This window comes from Aethalodelphis obliquidens, unplaced genomic scaffold, assembly GCF_003676395.1.
Source record: "Aethalodelphis obliquidens isolate GAN/ISIS:26980383/991018 unplaced genomic scaffold, ASM367639v1 scaffold24, whole genome shotgun sequence".
NCBI lineage: Eukaryota > Metazoa > Chordata > Mammalia > Artiodactyla > Delphinidae > Aethalodelphis > Aethalodelphis obliquidens.
Window position 1 is genome coordinate 14,008,338 of NW_020837968.1, and position 19,657 is coordinate 14,027,994.

At 38.7% G+C, this 19,657-nt stretch overlaps 2 protein-coding genes across 5 annotated transcripts in view; one reads left to right on the top strand and one right to left on the bottom strand.

The window, feature by feature from the left end:
- The window catches only part of IARS2 (isoleucyl-tRNA synthetase 2, mitochondrial), a 65,015-nt gene extending 52,277 nt beyond the window's left edge, over nt 1–12,738 (top strand). Inside the window, exons 15-23 of one of the 2 annotated variants that reach the window (XM_027122224.1) lie at nt 2,637–2,745; nt 3,682–3,784; nt 4,834–4,959; nt 5,562–5,693; nt 6,734–6,840; nt 8,072–8,217; nt 8,907–9,097; nt 10,862–11,006; nt 12,215–12,738. In XM_027122224.1, the coding sequence (XP_026978025.1) occupies nt 2,637–2,745; nt 3,682–3,784; nt 4,834–4,959; nt 5,562–5,693; nt 6,734–6,840; nt 8,072–8,217; nt 8,907–9,097; nt 10,862–11,006; nt 12,215–12,357 (1,202 nt within the window). In that variant the 3' untranslated portion in view covers nt 12,358–12,738. The remainder of the gene's footprint in view (nt 1–2,636; nt 2,746–3,681; nt 3,785–4,833; nt 4,960–5,561; nt 5,694–6,733; nt 6,841–8,071; nt 8,218–8,906; nt 9,098–10,861; nt 11,007–12,214) is intronic. The other variant, XM_027122226.1, reaches the window with a different exon arrangement.
- Nucleotides 12,739–12,983: 245 nt separating this feature from the next.
- The window catches only part of RAB3GAP2 (RAB3 GTPase activating non-catalytic protein subunit 2), a 90,129-nt gene continuing 83,455 nt past the window's right edge, over nt 12,984–19,657 (bottom strand). Inside the window, exons 32-36 of one of the 3 annotated variants that reach the window (XM_027122222.1) lie at nt 17,628–17,717; nt 17,205–17,426; nt 16,213–16,371; nt 15,954–16,007; nt 12,984–15,312 (exon numbers count right to left, since the gene is read on the bottom strand). In XM_027122222.1, the coding sequence (XP_026978023.1) occupies nt 15,262–15,312; nt 15,954–16,007; nt 16,213–16,371; nt 17,205–17,426; nt 17,628–17,717 (576 nt within the window). In that variant the 3' untranslated portion in view covers nt 12,984–15,261. Of the gene's footprint in view, nt 16,008–16,212; nt 16,372–17,204; nt 17,427–17,627; nt 17,718–19,657 lie in introns of all 3 variants that reach the window. The other 2 variants (XM_027122223.1, XM_027122221.1) reach the window with 2 other exon arrangements.

Sequence of the window (19,657 nt, forward strand, 5' to 3'; positions counted from 1 at the left end):
CATTTTATATTATCCTAGGCTTTCCTAACTACATAGACTAGGCTAACCTGTGTTTTCATCCTGATGACAACATAGTTATTTCTTGTTTAACAGAAAATCTACCCTATTGGCTATCATCTCCAAGAGGGCAGATAGCACAGTGCCTGCTAGGTGCTTGATAATGTTAGTTGAATTTAACTAATTTAATGTTTGATTACATTATTTCAGTTTTGTCTCCCACCTTCACCCAGATACTCTTTGTCACATAAGGATTACAACACTGAATCTTCAATGTTAGGACATAAGAGCAAATCACCATCATTTTACAAATAAAAAGGGATTGTGGGGGTTTCTTAGAGTTCTGAGTTTAGGTTTAAAATATGGAAGTAATCTTCCCCAAAGACCTCATGCTCCTTTTTTTGAAAACCATTTTTATTCTGAAAAGTCACAGAATAGTATAAAGAAGTACATACCTTCACCTAGATTTTCCATAGTCAACATCTGGCCACATTTGCTTTATATATATTTTTTCTATATGGATATATAAACAAACTTTATTCTGTACAATTTAAAGATAAGTTGCAGACTTGATGCTCTTTTATCCCAAAATATTTCAGTGTGTATTTCCTAAAAACATGGACAGTCTCTTGTATAACCAATATGAACATCAAAATCAGGAAATTAGCACTGATTCCATACTGTTACCTATCTATAGATCTTACTCCAATTTCACCCAGTAATGTCCTATATGGGAAAAGAAAAAAATAAATAAAAAGCGGTCTAGACCCAATCTAGGATCTCATGTGACATTTAGTTATCTCTTTAGTCTCCTCATTTTGTCCTTGTCTTTCATAAACTTGACATTCATGAAGGTACAGGTGGTTTATTTTGTAGAAGATAGTACCTCAGTTTGGGTTTCTTTGACGTGTTCTCATGATTGGATTTAGATTGTGCATTTTCGGCAGAAATATCACAGAAGTGATACTGTGTCCTTTTCAGTGCATCATGTCAGAAGTCACATGATGTCTTTTGCTGGTGATGTTTAACTTTGATCACTTGGTTAAGGTGGTGCCTGCCCATTTTCTCTTGCAGGGTTACTCCTCCCCCACCCCCATCTCCCCATCGTAATTGTTATTATACGTACAGTTGACCCTTGAACAACGTTGGTAGGGGCACCAACCCTCCATGCAGTCCAAGTCTAACTTCATAGTTGGCCCTTCATATTCGTGGTTCCACATCCATGGATTCAGCCAGCGGCAGATCATGTAGCACTATAGCACGTATTTAGTTAAAAAATTCCGGCTGTAAGTGGGCACTCACATTTCAAACCAGCGTTGTTCAAGGGTCAACTGTATCTTGTAGAGAGATACTTTAAGACTGTGGAAATATCCTGTTTTCTCACCAGATTTTCACCTAGTATTTAAGCGTCCTTGATGATTTTTGACTGAAATGATCATTACTTATGATGTTTGCCAAATGGTCCCGTATTTCGGATTTTTAACTCTTGAATCAACTGTTATTTGTTGAATGCTGAAGTAGCTCTCAAGCTTGGGTACATATATGTTCTAACGAATTTGAGGCTAAATTATTTGTACGGCATTATTTTTTCTTTTGCCATGTTTTTTCTTAAAGACTTAATTTTTTAAGAGCAGTTTCAGGTTCACAAGACTTAATTTTTTAAGAGCAGTTTCAGGTTCACAGCAAAATGAAGAGGAAGGTGCGGAGATTTCCCTGTACCCTCTGCCCTCACACAGGCAGTCTTCCCTGTTATCAAGGTCCCCCACCAGAGTGGTACATTTGTTACAACGGATGGACCTACCTTGACACATCATCATCATCCAAAGTAGATAGTCTACATTAGGGTTTACTGTTTGGACAAATGTATAATGACATGTATCCATCATGATAGTATCATTTGGAGTATTTTCACTGCCCTAAAAATCCTCTGCACTCTGCCTGCTCATTCCTCACCTGCCCTGCCACCAACCTCGTGCCTCAACCCCTGGCTCATAGGGCTTTTTTATGCTTTGCCCATCTTTTGACTGGGTCGTTGTCAAATTAGAAGTTAATAACTTGCCCTTTATAAGACATTTTTTCCTAATTTGTTTAATATCTTGGTTAAGTGCATATGCTCCGTGGCCAGATGGTCTACATTTAGACTCCATGTCTACTGCTTACTGTCTGCATAACCTTGGGCAAGTTATAAAATCTCTTAGTGTCTCACTTTCCTCATCAGTAAAATGGGGATAATAATAATATCTACTTTCTAGAGTTACTATGAGAATTAAATGACAACATATAAAGTTATTGGATACTTAGCAAATAATTGTTGAATTAATAAAAATAGTTTATTTTCATAAAAGATTTAACTGGAAATATTGATATTGGTAGTTAATATGAATCAGTCCCTAATTTAGATAATATTTTAGTTATCTGTGGTTTAGGAGATCATACTCCAAGGTTTATTTTCTTCATCTTGATTAATAAATTGGCAGTGAGGGTAACAGCCCAAGTGAATGCAACCTAGCCATTGGGTATAGCATGACACAAGCAATAAGTAACATGATTACTTTTAATATTTTAATACCTTGATAAATATTCATTTCCATTTTCCTATTTAATTAACTTAAATTTGTTTTTTCATATTTGTTTTTGAGGTACTGACCAAAGAGCAGATTTGTACATGGAAGGAAAAGACCAGCTTGGGGGTTGGTTTCAGTCTTCCTTATTAACAAGTGTGGCAGCAAGGAATAAATCACCTTTTAAGTAAGTCTTACACCTGAGCTGAACAAGTCAGCACACGGTTGAGTGTTTCTACTGAATACTCGCCAGTGTGTGAAGCACTGTACTGAATAATATGTATGTGATAAAACACTGCCCTTAATTAATTAGCTTATAGTCTGCAGTCTCAGGAGAGAAATAGGTTTGAAGTAAAAAAAAAAAAAAAAAAGGAGACAAAAATGGAGACAGCAGTACAAAGAAGCCTTGTCACTTCAATACAGGTCATAATTCCTAGAAGAGGTAAAACCGGCATTGACTGGAGTAGTGGAGAAACCCACACGATGGATGTGGAGAAGGATATTCTAGCTTGACTGAGGACAGCCTCAGTCAGATATCCTTACATTTGTAATTTCCACAAGTGGCTAATGGATGGAAATATTTCTTTAGTGAATTTTATTAAATTAGGGATTCTTATTTAGTTACAGAGAATAGCTTTTCCTTATTCAAATATGTGAATGGAGGTTCTAATCAGAAAGATTCTTTAATAGCTTAAGATTTTTGCTATCTTAAAGTGAAAACCCATCGCACAATTTGCATGTTTTATGTCTCTTGTATAACATGCTTTTAAAAGTCGATAGAACAGCAGATATATATTTCTCTCAAATTGTCCTTTTGAAGATAATTTTTTTTTAAGACATTTTCCTGGTTAGTTTTAATGATCAAAATCAGTACATAATAGATGCTCAGGAGATAATTGTTTAGTGAATGTAAACATAAAAATTTTGTGTATAAGAGAGCTTACTATTTATCAGGATAAACAAGTAGCTGAGAATCAGACTTTGAAGAAAAGTTTTCATACATAATTTGTCAAGAAAAAAGATTTTTATGTCAAACTAAGTTACTCTTTTTAAGCTGTGAGTCATCTTCAAAAAGACCATCATCATTGTGTTCATTATTATAATAGCTAATTTGTCTTCTTAGGACAGTGGTTGTTCATGGATTTACCCTTGGAGAAAAGGGAGAAAAGATGTCCAAGTCTCTCGGGAATGTCATTGATCCTGATGTTGTCATTAATGGAGGACAAGTAGGTGGTTCCCTAAAAATTCATTTTATTTTTAAGGCTAAGTTGGCAGCCAGGACCCTTAATATAGTTACTTCAATGTAAAAAAAAACCTCACAAAACTATCTTTTATACTAATAGCAAATGCTTTACCATGTTTTAAATCTAGACTCTCAAATGATATGTGATTTTTTTCTTTTGTTTTGAAAAAGGGCAGGGTTGGGATTGTGGCCCTTTTGACTCATTTCAGGTCTGAATCTCCAGTTAGGTCCTGAGCCATGCTATCCCTCTTTTAATTGTCTGAACTTTAAAACTTTATAAACTGTAGTTTTACAGTTAAACAGAAACAGTATAGGAAAAAAATTAGATCACATCTTCTAAATGCATGTTTCAGGGAATCCCCTGGAGGCCCCGTGGTTAGGACTTGGCGCTTTCCCTATGGGGGCCCAGGTTCGATCCCTGGTCAAGGAACTGAGATCCCGCAAGCCATGCAGCCATGAATAAATGAATGAATGAATGAATGAATGTTTTATTATTATATTCTTGGAAATGATACACTTTAAAGCAAGTCATTAATGAACATCAGTCTGGGGTTGCTGATACTTTGGTTTATTTTGGAGTTGCTTTCAGAAAAGAAATCCCTTCTCTGTTATTTTACTCCCTTGGCTTTTTACTGCCCTCCTAGTGTCCAGTAATCAACTCTCTTTGTCGGAGTAGCTTGGGAATATTGTGAGGGAAAAGCAATCCTTTCCCTCCCCCGGCCCGCTCCCCCATCACAGACGCATCTGGGGCAGTACTCTGTCCACCTGCTGTAGTGGCTGTTTACAGACATGACAGGAAGCCACTGAACAAGATTGCAGGCCGAACTCTCCCTTTTTCCAGTTTTGTTGTTGTTTTAGATTCAGCCTGATCTCTGAGATCATTAGCCCTTATTTTGTTACAGTACGGTTATATTTTATGCTTACATTTTGCTCAAACATTTCTAAATAGGAGTCTTACCTAAAGCCTCTGTTCACCAAATTGTAATCGAAAGCCATTTATATGTTTATATGTTTTTTTCCCTCAATGAAAAGGATCAAAGCAAAGAGCCTCCCTATGGTGCTGATGTCCTTCGCTGGTGGGTCGCTGAGTCCAATGTCTTCACTGAAGTGATAATTAGTCCATCTGTACTGAATGCTGCCAGAGATGATATTAGCAAGGTCAGAGTCACTACTCTTTCTATTATGTACTATTCCCGAATGAAAAGTTTACTGAGTCGTTAAAAAAAAATGAGGCACATTTTTGTTGGCACTTCACAACTGAATGAAAATGAGTTCTCCACGTTATGAGCTTTTAAAAATACCCTGTGCTAATTTATTTGTTTAAAAGTATTAGTAGTAATGCTGATAATTTTATATACTGTTTTTTTATATTTTAATATAATATGAAATTATACTAATTTTGTATACTTTTTATGTGCTCAATGACTGTGCACATTTATTCCATTTATTTTTACCTACACAACATTCTTAGCGACACAGATGAACAAACGGGCCACTGAAAGGCGATTTGCCCTTAGATTTTAAAGAAATATAATGAAAATTCAGTTTTTATGTATAAAGTACAGTGGTTGTTTCTGCAACTGAGCTTTTGAAATGAGTTTTTCTGCATTTGTAGTCTTATTATAGGAATGATATAACAAAGTATCCCATTAAGAAAGTAACATGAGTTGGATAAAAATTATAAAGAAAATAATTTTTCAGTAATAATTGAAGGACTCATATATTGTTTGACTGTATATTTTTTTCCTCAATATTTATAGCTTAGGAATACACTCCGCTTTCTTTTGGGAAACGTGGCTGGTTTCAACCCAGAAACAGATTCTATCCCTGTTAACAATATGTATTTCATAGACCAGTATATGCTACACTTACTGCAGGATTTAGCAAACAAGGTAAGTGTGCATTAATAAGCTTTTGGAAATAGCACAGTTGTATGTTGAAATTTGGGTTGTACACGAGTGGAGCATTCCTTATTAGAAATAGTATCTAAAAACACTAAAAAAAGTTATACTTGGGCTTCCCTGGTGGCGCAGTGGTTGAGAGTCTGCCTGCCGATGCAGCGGACACGGGTTCGTGCCCCGGTCCAGGAAGATCCCACATGCCGTGGAGCGGCTGGGCCCATGAGCCATGGCCACTGAGCCTGCGCGTCCGGAGCCTGTGCTCTGCAACGGCAGAGGCCACAACAGTGAGGGGCCTGCGTACCGCAAATTAAAAAAAAAAAAAAAAAATTTGATAAATTCCACATGGTCCTAGGTTGATTAGGTATGAAGTCTTATGATTTCTTTCCTGGTCTCTCAAAAGACTACAGGAGTACCTGGTGGCAGCAGTAGGCCCAGGCCTCCCCTCAGACCACATTTTTCTCTTGAAATCAGTTCCATGTATTTCTTTAATAGGAAGGAATAAAATAGAGTTGTACTTTATTTAACTGCAGAAGTATAGAAATATACATCTCAAAAGTATAGAAATAACTGAAATGATGATTCCTATGTTGTCTTATAAGATATCCTGTCATATATAAACACAAATATTTTGTGTTTTCTCAAAAATTAAAATTGCTTCCACATACCCTTAAGAGTCGTACATGCAGATTTTCGCCCAATTTGACTTTTCAGGCATAAATGAAGGAACATTGGTAACTTAAACTCTTTGCGGTTTTAAAATAGTGTGGCTTCATCATTTAAAACCTGATCTTTTCATTTGGCGTGTGTTCTTTTGTAGTTTTCAGGGTAGACTATTCAGTGTTTTCTGAGGATGGTGACTTTCATATCCAGAAATGACGTTTTAAAGATCCTTAAGTGCTCTCGCGTTTTGCTGGTTTTGTATTTGTCTGCCTTTGAAACATATTTTGAAAAGGAACATATTTTGCTCATGATGACTTGCATTTTTATTTGCTTATCCCAGCTTCCGAATTTATTTTGGCTTTGTTCCCTAGATTACCGATGCATATAAGCAGTATGACTTTGGAAAAGTTGTTCGGCTATTACGAGCATTTTATACCAGAGAACTCTCCAACTTTTATTTCAGCATAATCAAAGATAGGTATGTATGACTGAATATTGAAATACTCAGCAAACACTGCTTGAACGTCTGCGCTGCCTGGCAGATGTTGGAAAGCAGAGGCGAGCAAGAGGGGCTGCCCTGTACCGTTATTAAGAAGTTGGGTTCTTGAGTCAAGTCTGATTAGGAAGTTTCATCCTGTCACTAGCTTTATGAGCTGAGGCAACTTATCCTATAATCTCAGTTTTTTAATCTGTAAAATGGTGACGATAATACCTGTCTCAGAATGTGGAAATGAAAAGATACAATGTAAGTCATGTGCTGAATGCTGTGTTTGACAGAGTAAGTGCTCAGTAAGTACTAGCTGTGAATATGAGGTAGCGAACGTACTGCTTGTCCTCAGGAGTTTGCTGACTTTGAGGGGGATATTTCTCAGAGAGAAGTATTCAGCCAGTTATTAATATAATGACATTGTATAACATCAGCGATACCCTTTTAGAGGCAGGCTTGGTGCTGTCTTCATGTTTTGCTCCAGAATGCAGGCGACACGGTGTGACTCTTATGTGTGACAGTAACTGAGCCAGTGTGAGGTGTCAGCCGCAGTCTATCAGTACCTCAGGGACCTTCCACTGGGACTGTAACTCCCAGTCCTTCCCTTGACACACTGAGAGGGTCACAGGGGTGGGGAGTCACATTTTTAAATACCTTCAACTAACATTAATTTTCCTTTAACACAGTTGTCTAGATTCTAGCTGTTACTGATCGGAAAAACAGAATTGGACATAGCGTAGGTATGAGAGTTTTTGAGGAGGTGGGCACACTTGGAAGGCATAGAGGATGTTATCAAAAAGGTTGTATGGGGCTTCCCTGGTGTCGCAGTGGTTAAGAATCCGCCTGCCAGTGCAGGGGACACGGGTTCGTGCCCCGGTTCGGGAAGGTCCCACATGGCCGCGGAGCGGCTGGGCCCGTGAGCCACAACTACTGAGCCTGCGCGTCTGGAGCCTGTGCTCCGCAACGGGAGAGGCCGTGACAGTGAGTGGCCCCCGCTCGCAGCAACTGGAGAAACCCCTCGCACAGAAACAAAGACCCAGCACACACAAAAATAAATTAAAGAAAAAAAGTTGTATGATGGAATATTTTATCCTTTAATTAGAAGACGTTGGAGCCATAGGCTTAGGCACTGTCAGAATGAACTCAGCCTGAGGCAGATCCCATCTTGGCAGTCATCGTGTACAAAGTGTTGTCAACCGCTCAATAAGTTGTTCTTCAACAGGCTTTATTGTGAAAATGCAGATGATCCCAAACGACGCTCTTGTCAGACTGCATTAGCCGAAATTTTGGATGTAATGGTTCGTTCTTTTGCTCCCATTCTTCCTCACTTGGCTGAAGAGGTATTCCAGTACGTACCTTACATTAAAGGTAAGAAATACTTGATTTGTTCTCTGAATGAAAAAGACCCTGGCTGAGGGTGCAGCTTCTCATTTTATCTACTTCACAAAAGAGGCACTTATTCATCTACAGTGACTGTTTTGTGGCCTTTTGCATCTCGATCATTTAGTAGTTTCTGCACCTGTGTGTGGAGTAGGATGAATTTCAGCGTGGTCTTCATGCCACCTTAAAGTGCTTTCTGAAATGTATTAGCAGCTTGACTATATTGAGAAATCACTTTTTCTTAAATACCTTTATAAATGTCAGAAATATATTTTAGGCTTTTACTAAAACAAACGTATAGTGTCTGAATATTTTTATAATAGTTTTTTCTGTCTGGTTGTATTAATAAGCTTACAGAAAATTAGAAACTGTAGAATTCTAGAAAGAGGACAAAAGTCACTCATGATCTTACTTATAACCCAGAGACAACTACTGTAATATTGGGATATTTCTATTTTATTTTCTTCTAGGCATCCTTTGAGATCTCACTGTATATCTTTATCCTTTGTTTACATTTCCAAATGTTGATATAAATGTTTGGTAAGCATTTAGGATGGCTCCGTGCTAATTGTCATAAATAACAATTCTTATTTTCCATGCATAGTAAATATTTGATGGTTTGAGCTTTATATACAGTTTAAAATATATGTAAATTGGTTAACTTTTTTTTTTATAAGAACCCAAGAGTGTTTTTCGTACTGGATGGATTAGAACCAGTTCTATCTGGAAGAAGCCTGGACTGGAAGAAGCAATAGAGAGTGCATGTGCGATGAGAGATTCATTTCTTGGAAGCATCCCTGGCAGAAATGCAGCTGAGTATGAGGTTATCATTGTGATTGAGCCTGGACTGCTTTTTGAGATAATAGAAGTAAGTAGCAATTTGTTCCCTTTGAAATGGTGTTCATATCATACAGCTTCATGTGAAATTTAGTTTTAAAAAATCTCAGTGTAAATAATATATTTTAAAAAAATTATAAATTAGGATTTCTGTTTTCTAATCCTAATACTAATCACTGATTCTTTGTTTCCGACTTCTCTGTGCTTCCTTTTTCTTCTCTTATGAAACATGTACTGTTGCTACTTATTTTTTAGGTTGGGATGGGAAGGTGTAATAAAGTTCTGTTTGAAATGTAAGCCCTCAGGGCTAATTAGACAATATGGCAGTCGTATCAGAATACACAAAAATTGGGAGCTTTTGAGAATTTTGTCCATCTGGACCAGATTCAAAACAAATCCCAAAAAATATTTTTATCTTTTTCTCATGAGATCTGAAGAAAATTCATTTGCTCCAGCAAATTATCATGGGATCTCAAAGCATTCATCCTATTTTTTAATTTTCAAAAGGGCCATCAGAAGTTTCTTCTTGGGATTCTTAGGGGTTGATTGGGCAGACTGACTTGTAGCTTAACATAGACTTAAGATCTTTCTCTAGTTTTAACGTTTGAGAAGAAAATTGGTAGTGAATATGTTTTTTAAAAAAGTTTTACTGGTATCATAGTTTACTAAAAAATGACCGTCTCATTTGGTTGGAACTTCAATTTAAACTTTTAATAATATAATTAAATTGATTAAGATTTGAGGCTTGAAATAGCCAGTAGGTATACGATTGTTGATCAGATAACAGAATTTTGGTAAGATGTTCACATTTTAAAATTTACAAGTTGGGAAGCTGATGACTCCATTTTATGAGCCAGGAAACTGAGCCCCATTGAAGCTGTGACCTGGCTGGGGCCACACAGCCTAGTACTGGGCTTTTCCCCTACATGTCATGTTTCCTTTGACTTCATTAGGTCTGAGTAATAAGCTGAAAACAATACAGCTTGTTTGGATCATTTATATTGGAAAAAAAATACTTTGGGATTTTCAAAAATGTGAATGTATTTTTCTTAGGAATTACACTAACTAGCTAATGGAGTCCTGGATCTGTCAGTTACTATGAATTTGTTAAAACCAAATTAATCTCTGAATCTCCTGTTTTGTCATGAGCTGATTTTTTTTTCCTTAAGGAATTTTGTATTACTTAGCTCACACACTCGTTTTGAAGAGGGAAATTACAACAAAAATGTAAGAGTGCTTATCAGATATCCAGATTGTGTGCTTCAGAAGAGCTCTGTGCCTTACTCAAGATTGTCACCATTGGTCTACACTGCTAAAAGCAGACCCTTGTTTAGATGGTATCTTAACCCCTCTCCTACTGTAGGAAGCATGATACAGGGAAGAAGTATGGGCTCTGAGGTGGACAGACCTGGGCTGGAACTGCAGCTGTACTATTTTCTGGTCGGGACGCCTGGCGAGTTAACCTCTCTGAGCAAGCTTCCTCGCTTGTAAGATGGGGATAAAAGCACTGTAGCTGTTTTGTGATCATTACAAACACTAGTTGGACATTTAGCCATCTAGCAAAGTGAAGTGCCTGGCTTACAGTGTATTCTCAGCCAATATAATTGATTGGAAGTTCTTAGTCATTACCTTTTATACTAGTAAGAATTGATTGATTTAATAGTATTAGCTCAGGAGGTAATGGTCCCAAAGGGTTCCTCACCAAACGCAAGAACTTGCAGCATCTCTTTTTATAACCTGTTTATGGTAACAGCTTAATTTAGATAGATAGTAACTTGCAAATGCTCATGCCCAGATGCTACAGGCTGAGGAGACTTCCAGCACCTCTCAGCTGAATGAATTAATGATGGCGTCCCAGACAACTTTGCTCTCTCAGGAACCACGAGCAGTAACTGCAGATGTCACTGAGCTTAAAGGGACATTTCTAATCAACCTAGAAGGTAAGAAGGAGGTGAGGGTAACAGCGGTATCTGGGGAACTGAATGATAATTATAGGTCATCTCCAGCTTTGCAGTGGACTACTTGTATTCTAAAGGCACATATACACTTGGAATACGGTTTTCTATGGAAGCAGTGTCAACAATGGCCAGGTTTCAAAACTAGCTCTCAAAGTGCCGTACCTGCCGATCTTAGGAACACAGGGGTAGGGGGAGGAGAGGGAATAAGTCATTGTCACTGCATGTGAAGTCAGTCTACCTTACTTTGGTTGGCTTTTGTGCCCCCTGTCCTTTGATACTTAGTCCTGCCCAGCCCTGCTACCCTTCCCCACTGTTGAATCTAAAATTTCTTATTATGCTCACCCCAAATTAAACAGTGTCATGTAGCCACTGTTAATGAAGAATCAAGGAAGTTTTATTGAACTCATTCCCACATTGATATAAGCATTTTGTAGTTATTTGTTTGATAGGGGATTTTGTCAGCTTAATTCATTCTCGTTGATGGAAAGGAGGCCGAGTAATGTTAAGAGAGAAAAACATGCAGATATTTTGGGAAAAGTGATGGCTGTCTGTGCTTTTCATAATAGCTTTTAGGTACCAGCAGGAGGTGGGAGGCATCGGTTGAAATCTGAGGCCTGGCCGCATTGACCATGTAGTAGATTTTGGCTTAATTTGCTTTTCAAAATGTTAATCTACATTCTCTGTGCAATGACTAGAAAATAATTTACTTCCTTTACTGTACATTACCAGTCTGAGGTCTATTCATTGTGGAGAAGTTTTTGTTTCCTTTTGTCCAAACCAAGAAGTTTAATGTGGGGACACTGCCATTGTCAGTCTAATTTGGCTCTTTTTAAAATTCTTAAACCAGTATGTAGCTGGAGAGGCAGTGTAATTTATCAGAACTGTACCCAGATGAAGAGCTAGAAGGCCTGCTCTGCCTGAGTAGATACAGAACTCAGTGACCTGTGGAAAAATCAGTCAGTCTCTCAGGGTCTCAGATTCCTCATCTCTCCCCAGTCAGTCAGGTTGTATGAGTGAGTGAGTCCACTGTCTTGGCTGTTTATGTACAAATGTGCAAATGAAGCGGTATTTTCCAAGGCAGGAAGGAGGAAGCTTTGAAAAAGGAGCACCTGCCAACCAATTAAAAAGTAAAGAGTTGTACAAGTTCAGTGGCCTATCAGAAATACTCTTCACGTGTTTTTCTTTCATAGGTGGTGATATTCGTGAAGAGTCTTCATATAAAGTAATTGTCATGCCAACTACCAAGGAAAAATGCCCTCGCTGTTGGAAGTACACTGCTGAGTCATCAGACACACTCTGTCCGCGATGCACAGGAGTTGTGAGAGGGAAGTAATACCTCGCTGTGTTGAGGGCTTTCTGAGCAAGAACTTCCTGACGGGACTGCCTGGGGGTTTAGGTGGATTGTTCACAGCACTGCAAAGAAATCCAAGATTTAGGTAATGAGTGGAAGAGTAAGTGGTAGAGGATGAGAGTCAGAGTTAGAGCTACAAGCTTTTTCTGCAACTAAATAAAAAATGACGTGTATATATACACATGGAAAAATATACCTATGCAGATGGATCCATAATGGACTTCCTCAGAACACAGACACTGAAAATGCTTGCCTACAAACGTGGCTCAGCAGAAAATGTTTTATATTTTATCAGTCTTCTTGACTCAGTATTTAAGTTCTATAATGTCTAAAAATAAAGGCACCTGGGAAATTACTGACTGATGGTGGTGCAAAAGTTGTGAATATCCAGTAAAAAACCTGTGGTTTTGAAGGGGAATGGCAGAGGGGTGTCTCGCTTAAGAGATGACAAGAGTAATTTCATTCCGCCTTAACAGCACGCACCGACCTTTTCAGAACAGCTAGTTTTTGGGTTGCCTCGGAAGCGAAGACATCACCAAGTTTGTTATTCTCCTGTAAGAGCGGAAAGTATCTTAATACTTATATTTATGAATGTTAAGGAAACAACATGAAAGCTGAAAATTTATTTCACTAATACACATAAAAGTTCACTACAATGAACAGACACAGAAAATAGCAGTATATACAGAATTTGACTACTTACAATACATTACAGTAGATAATAGGGCATTTTATAAACAATTCAGTACTGGATTAAAATCTTTCCAAGGATGGTTAATTCTGTTTAGCAGAAATACAGCAAATCCATTCCTGTCAGGGTGAGAGAGGGCTTTCACTGTTGCTGTTGAGTACTTTAAAAATATTTGTCTCTTGTAAGTGAAATGAACCACAGCAACTGCTAAGAGAACTTATTATTCCATGTATGCTTAGTGTTATTAAATCTGAGTTTTCTGTGATTTTAAACTGTAATCAATTTCTTTTTTAAAGAAAGCAATTTAAATTGAACAGTGTTTACTTCAACCTTAGTTTAATTTTTATAACAAAGGTGAAACACTTTTCTCCATACCTCATTTTTCTTTTTGCAAAAGCATGAACCATTTAGAAGCTTGGTGTGCTATATTCCTCTTCATTTGCATTTATCCTGTCTCTTCTAGTTCTACATCTAAATACAACCTGTAATGTAGAATTTATGATTATTTGAACGCTTTTGTTTTCCTTTGCATTATACAACAGAATTTAACAAGGTATAAAATGCCTATTTAATGTTCATGAGGAAAGGTGTATCGGGGGGTTGGCCGTGGGAGTAGATCTGAGAAAACACTACTCGCTGGTTATTGGTTTCCCACCAATAACTGCAGTATGTGCAACATACCTGTTTCAGAAACTGTCCATTCTGTATGGTTATTTGTGGCTCTTCATGGTTACACAATGCATACACAGGTATTTATTTTCCTTTCCTCTATCAGATTTATTTTAAAAGCCCTTAATGAAGTAGTAAAATATTTAACTGCTTGTTTTAATCATACAACTGAGAATTCAATTTTAAAATTCTTTGAATGGCAAAGTTTAGGATTATAAATCTTAACTAGAGACTCAATGCTTTGTTATGGTTCTAGGAGCCATATTTCAGCTGATTAATATTCTCAACAATCCCCAAATTTGATTACATGTCCTACTAGAATAAGTTCAGCCAGTTTTATTATCTAAAATGCTTACTAGATACCCTCTCCCCCAAAAGTGATAATGGAATCAAAGTGACTGATTTATTAATCTTTAAAAACGCCTGTAATTCCAAGTTTCTTTGACCAGCCTCCAAGGTTCATAACTACTTTCAGAGTATTTAGAAAAGTCACAGAAAGAACTAATCTTTCAGAATGCACGCAAGTGACTATATAGAGCTAGACATGTTTACGAGAAATCATATAAATGTGTCTGGATGGGGCAGCAGAGATCCCAGCAGAGGCCGAGAGGCTAGACCAGCCCGAGGTCGTTTTCAGTGTTTCTGTTGCAGCGTGTGCCTCAATCAGACATACAAGGCCCTCACCCCACGTCCTCAAGACATCTGAAAAATTAATCTTTCAAGATTTTATCGACAAATGAAACAGTAATTATTAAGTTTTAGACAGTTCTTATTTGGATGTGATCTCTTAGTTAAAAAGAATTTGCACTGGGATATCCTCAAACATCAGACTTTTCCTTTATGTTCCTGATTAACGCCTCAAATTTGTACAATTGCGAGAGTTGGCTTCTTCCTAAGGAAGTGAAGAACAAACTTCTGTATCACAACGAGTTGCTACGAATAACAACTGTGATCCAGGACATGTCAGTACTCGCACTGTATGGCTACATTCCAAAGATTTACCATAATAAATACTTGGTGTTATTTGTACAGCTCTTTATAGAGTTTTGGTTTACAGTTTTTTGGTTAATTTGGTTTTAATCAACAAATGATTATTCAGCACTTGGACTGCTCTAGGCACTGTAGGGTACAAAATTAGTTGTATTTATCCTCTCAAGCCAGCTGTGAGGTAGGTTCACTAAAGCTGTAGTATCATCACTAAGCATTTTCTGTATTGTTCTTAAGAACAGGTAACATTACCAAATCCCAGAAGCAGACACCTCAAAACACTCGTAGGAAAAATAAAGTTGGACCTTAGATTTTTAGCATCTTTGCCCCTTTTTTTTAAACGTAAGTTTTACAAGATAATACATTTTTACAATTACCTGATGTGGATACAGCTTTGAATCTTGGCAAAAAGCAAATCTTAACTTGCATTTTAATTAATTTTGCTGTGTTGCTTGCATCTTAGATTCTGTTTTGGCAAGTACAGCAGGTTAAGGGTTCCATTTAGTGTCCATTCTGATGAATATATGATCTTGAACCCATTATTCCACCACAGGCAGGGTCATCCTCCTCTGATGGCAACAGCATAACCTCTGGGAAAGAAACCTGTCAGCATCCAGAGCTCCAGGGGGCAGTGCCCCAGTACGGGACCAAGCATGATAACAAAAGCGTTTTCCCAACATTTACTAAAAAGGGAGTGGTGTACTTCTCTCATGTAACTGGTGGGGACTATACATGAACACGTTTAAATTTAATTACAATAACGTTTTGAGTACGAAATATAGAATGTTATAATAAGAACATTATCTGTAAATTATAACCAGTTTTAAATAGCAAAGTTTAACAATAAAGCTACTTAAGTGCTTGAATTAAAAATAAACAGTCAAACATCTGCAAGAGGAGTTAATAGTATAGTTGATACTTGTTCATATTTTATCATCAGTATTAACCAAAGGAGGGGAATTTAGCCAAGACTGCACTTTTTAAAAGTAATAATGTATTTTTATTTATTTTACAAAAGGAAAAAAACCATATTCCCTCCATAAAATTCCAGATCTTACTGTGTAAAATAACCATGCACTAATTCATATTATAGTCACACAATTTTAGACTGTTTACAGTAGATAAAGTGTCATAAAGGAGGAATAGCTATGGCTTCCACAGCTTCAGTGAGGTGCAAGGCTAAACTATACTGCCCGTGGTTTTCTGGTAAAAGCTCAATTACTTTATTTACTAGTTTAGCTGTTGTTGCAATTGGCACTTCTGTGTTTTGAAGATCCTGGGGGCTCTGCAAATGGGACACAAAAATAACCCGTCAGTTACATACAACTGAATCATCTTACTTGAACTTAAGCATTAGCCAGAGAGTAATTTCCCAATAAAAATGCTTTTCTTCAGAACTAAGTAGATTAAACTTAAATTTTTCCTCTACTGAAAATGCACATGAAAAAACATCCAGTGACCTGCTGACTCCTCTCACTGCCGGCACTTACCATGGCCTTCAGCCAGGTGCACAGCGTCGGGGGCAGCCTGGCAAGTAGCTCCAGCCCCTCCCTCGTCTGCGTGCGCAGCACCGCGTGCGCCAGCCGCTGCCCTATCAGCACCAGCAGCTGCGAGGCCAGGACCTCTTTGTCCTGAACCTGGAGGATGGCCTGTGGAGATGAACGTGAACAAACAGATGCAAAAGCTAACAGCTGGGCTTCCTTTAGGAAAGGCACCCCCCATGCCTAGTTCGGTGCCTAGGAGAGGCTACTTCATTTCTGAGGTATGGCCATTTATACAACCAAAAGAAAGCCCAATTCAAACAGCATTTAAACCCCAAATTTCTTCTCATCACCTGACTTTGGCCGCCTCTTATCTCCTAATTTTTCAGTTCAGCATGACTACAGGAGTCATTTTCAAGCTTTAGGCAAAAGAAGGAATTATATTATATTAAATCATGTCGTGACTAACCGTGGGCTATGAGACCTCCTGTGACCTGGTCCCTGACCTCAGACCTCGTGTTCTTTCTGCCTCTAGCAGTAGAGGCAGAAAACCTCCCCCTGGTTTTCTGAGTGGCTGGGCTGCTGCTTATCCTTGGGGGCTCGGCTCTCATGTCACCTCTGACCACCCTGTTATACTTCTGTTTATTCACATGGTCTTGTGAATTTTCTTCGCAGCATTTACCACTCAGTACAGAATTGAGCATGCTTCTCTGCTCCTACGAGTAGACTGTGGATTCTGAGGAAGGCACCCTGTCTGTTTTGTTTATGGCTCTGTCCCTCTGCATAAAACAGGCCCGGCATACGGCAGGAGTTACACTAAACATTGACCAGAAACAGGAATCTGATTAGTTTTTTATTTTAATTCTCTTCACGTTTTGTGCCTAGAAGTTCTCACAAAAGAAGGAAAAGCAAAAAGCTTTATTGGCAACTTTACTGATTCTTTACTCGAGCTATCAATTTTAAAACTTGAGCCCAAATGACATTCACCGGGTGATTATTACCTCTTCTCCTAAGTGGTCAGCTCCATAGCTGTAGAGTTCCGCCACATAATGCCTCCTAACAACATCTTCACTAACTTGAAGGTGATGGGCCAGATCCAGGGCCAGCACTGGCCAATCTTGGTCTTTCCCCAAAAGAGTGGTCATTGCCTCTTCTGAGGAGCCTTTGTCCTTCGTGACTGCATGTCGGGCCTGGACAGCTGCACTGATGACTTTCAATAAGAACTTGAAGATGGGCAAAGAAGGAGAGCAACATCTTGTTAGTATGTTTCATTAAAAAATATGCAAATCCAAGTAATCGTTGACTTTCCTGTCAATTACTGTGGCTTTTCCATTAAAATAGTTATCAAAAAAAGACACATAATTTAAAGGGAAGTTAACTCTCAAGAACACCTTAGAGGTGGTCATCCCAATAACTGTAATTACCTGCTGTCGTACAGAAATAAAATTTGCATCCATTTCTCCACTAGGTAATAACTGAATTGAAGTTAGGTCTTTGAAAAATGCGTTTTTCCCCTAAAGAGAAAGAAGAGACCAAGAAAACTGATGAGTATGAACTGTTACTAAGGTGAAAAAAAGATTTAAAAACGAAGTCATTTAATCAAGAATAACTTTGATTTTTTTTGTCTTTGAACAATAACAATTCTATTCATTTAATTTTTATAACTATTATCTAGCGTGCGGTAGGCAGCCTTTAGGGTGGGCCGCGGTGGTCCCCTCCTCCTGGTACCCGTGCCTTGTGTAATCCCATTCCCCCAAGGGGGTGCTGGTGACTCACTGCTAGTGAGCAGAATTAGGCAGAGATGAGGCAGGTTACTTGCAGGATCAGGTAACAAAAGCACTGTGCCTTCTGCCCTAGGAGCTCATAATCACTCTCACTTACTCAGAGGGCTGCTGTGCCGTGAGCTGCCCTACAGAGTCACGCGTGTGGCAAGGAGCTGAATCCCGCTGGTAGTCGTGTAAGCCTGGAAGTGGATCCCCAATCCCGCCCCTGGTGGAGCCCAGAGGTGAGACCGCAACCCTGGCTGACACCCCAGCTGCAGACCTACGAGAGACCTGGGGCCAGGGCCACCTAAACAAGACTCACACACATGCTACTCATTTGCTGTTTTCAGCCACTAAGTTTGGGGATCATTTGTTGTGCAATAATTGATAACTAACACATAGTATATACTCTGCATCCTCTTAAAAACACTTGCTGAACTGTTTAAAAACATTTGTTTCAGAGAACAGATCTGTTTCCGAAGAGCCAAAAAGGAATATCAGGAAATAGGATTTCAGAAGTCCCCAGGAAGGAAATGTAATACAGAGCAAAGAGCTGGAAGACCCAGGCTCTAGTCCCAGGCCCACCCCTTCCAAACAGGTCACCTTGGACAAATGACCCCACCATCCTGGGCTGCAGTTTTTTCAGGTCATGCCAGGTATCACCTAAGGTACTTTCTAGACCTAATCTATGATTGCAGGTCAGCTGGTGTGACCGCCAAGTAGGGTGAAGCCACTCATCCTTTAGTGGTGAGAGACACCAGACTTCCAACGGCAACCCACCACATGTGGACATCACCGTTTGGAAGTTTTCCCACACACTCACCCACAGTCTGTTACTCTATATTTCTACCCGGAGGTCTCAGATATCAGGGTCTACTCTACACCAGAGCCTTTGGATTGGGAATATGTGTGCACGTTTATTATTTACTACGTTCCAGACACAAAGTACTTCATGTTGAGTATGTCATTTAACCCTCATGACAACCATGAGGTAGGCACTAGAATAATCACGCTCAGGCTAGGAGAACTGAAATAACTCTAGCCGGTAAATGGCAGAGGTGGGATTCCGTTTCACCTGCCAAAACACACTGCTTTGGTATTTGCATGTGAGAGTCACACAGCTGTCTCAGGCCATCCCAGCATGATCCGGGTTGAGACTAACATCACCACTGTGCTTGTCCAATTCTGGACATGTTCTGGTTTCTAAAAGTACCTTTTTGAGGGGAGTACTGAGCTAGGTACTTTATTTTGGTTGCTTTAAAACAAAACAAAACAAAAAAAAAACTTTTAAGTACTTATTGAAATAAATTTCTTAAAACATACTATTTCTGCTTATATATACTCTCAGATTCAACACTTCCAAACCACTGTAAATGGGCTTCCTTGTAAATGGCATGCCCAGTCTCCCAAACTTGAAACTGCATTTAATTTTAATCCCCTCTGCTTCAGCACTGAACCTAGTGTGTCCTCAGGTTACTGACTCCTGGAAACCCCTTCATGATCTGTATTATTCTCCCCAGTCCACATCCTCACCAACTCCTGATTCCCAGTGGTTTCCCAGACTCTACTCACCACGCCCTCCCGTCCCTTCTGCAGACCTCTGTCATGTACCTTCTCTTTATCACCTCCTTACTTATGAACGCATTAAACATTTATTGGGCTCCTGTTATGTGGCCAGCATGGCACATAGA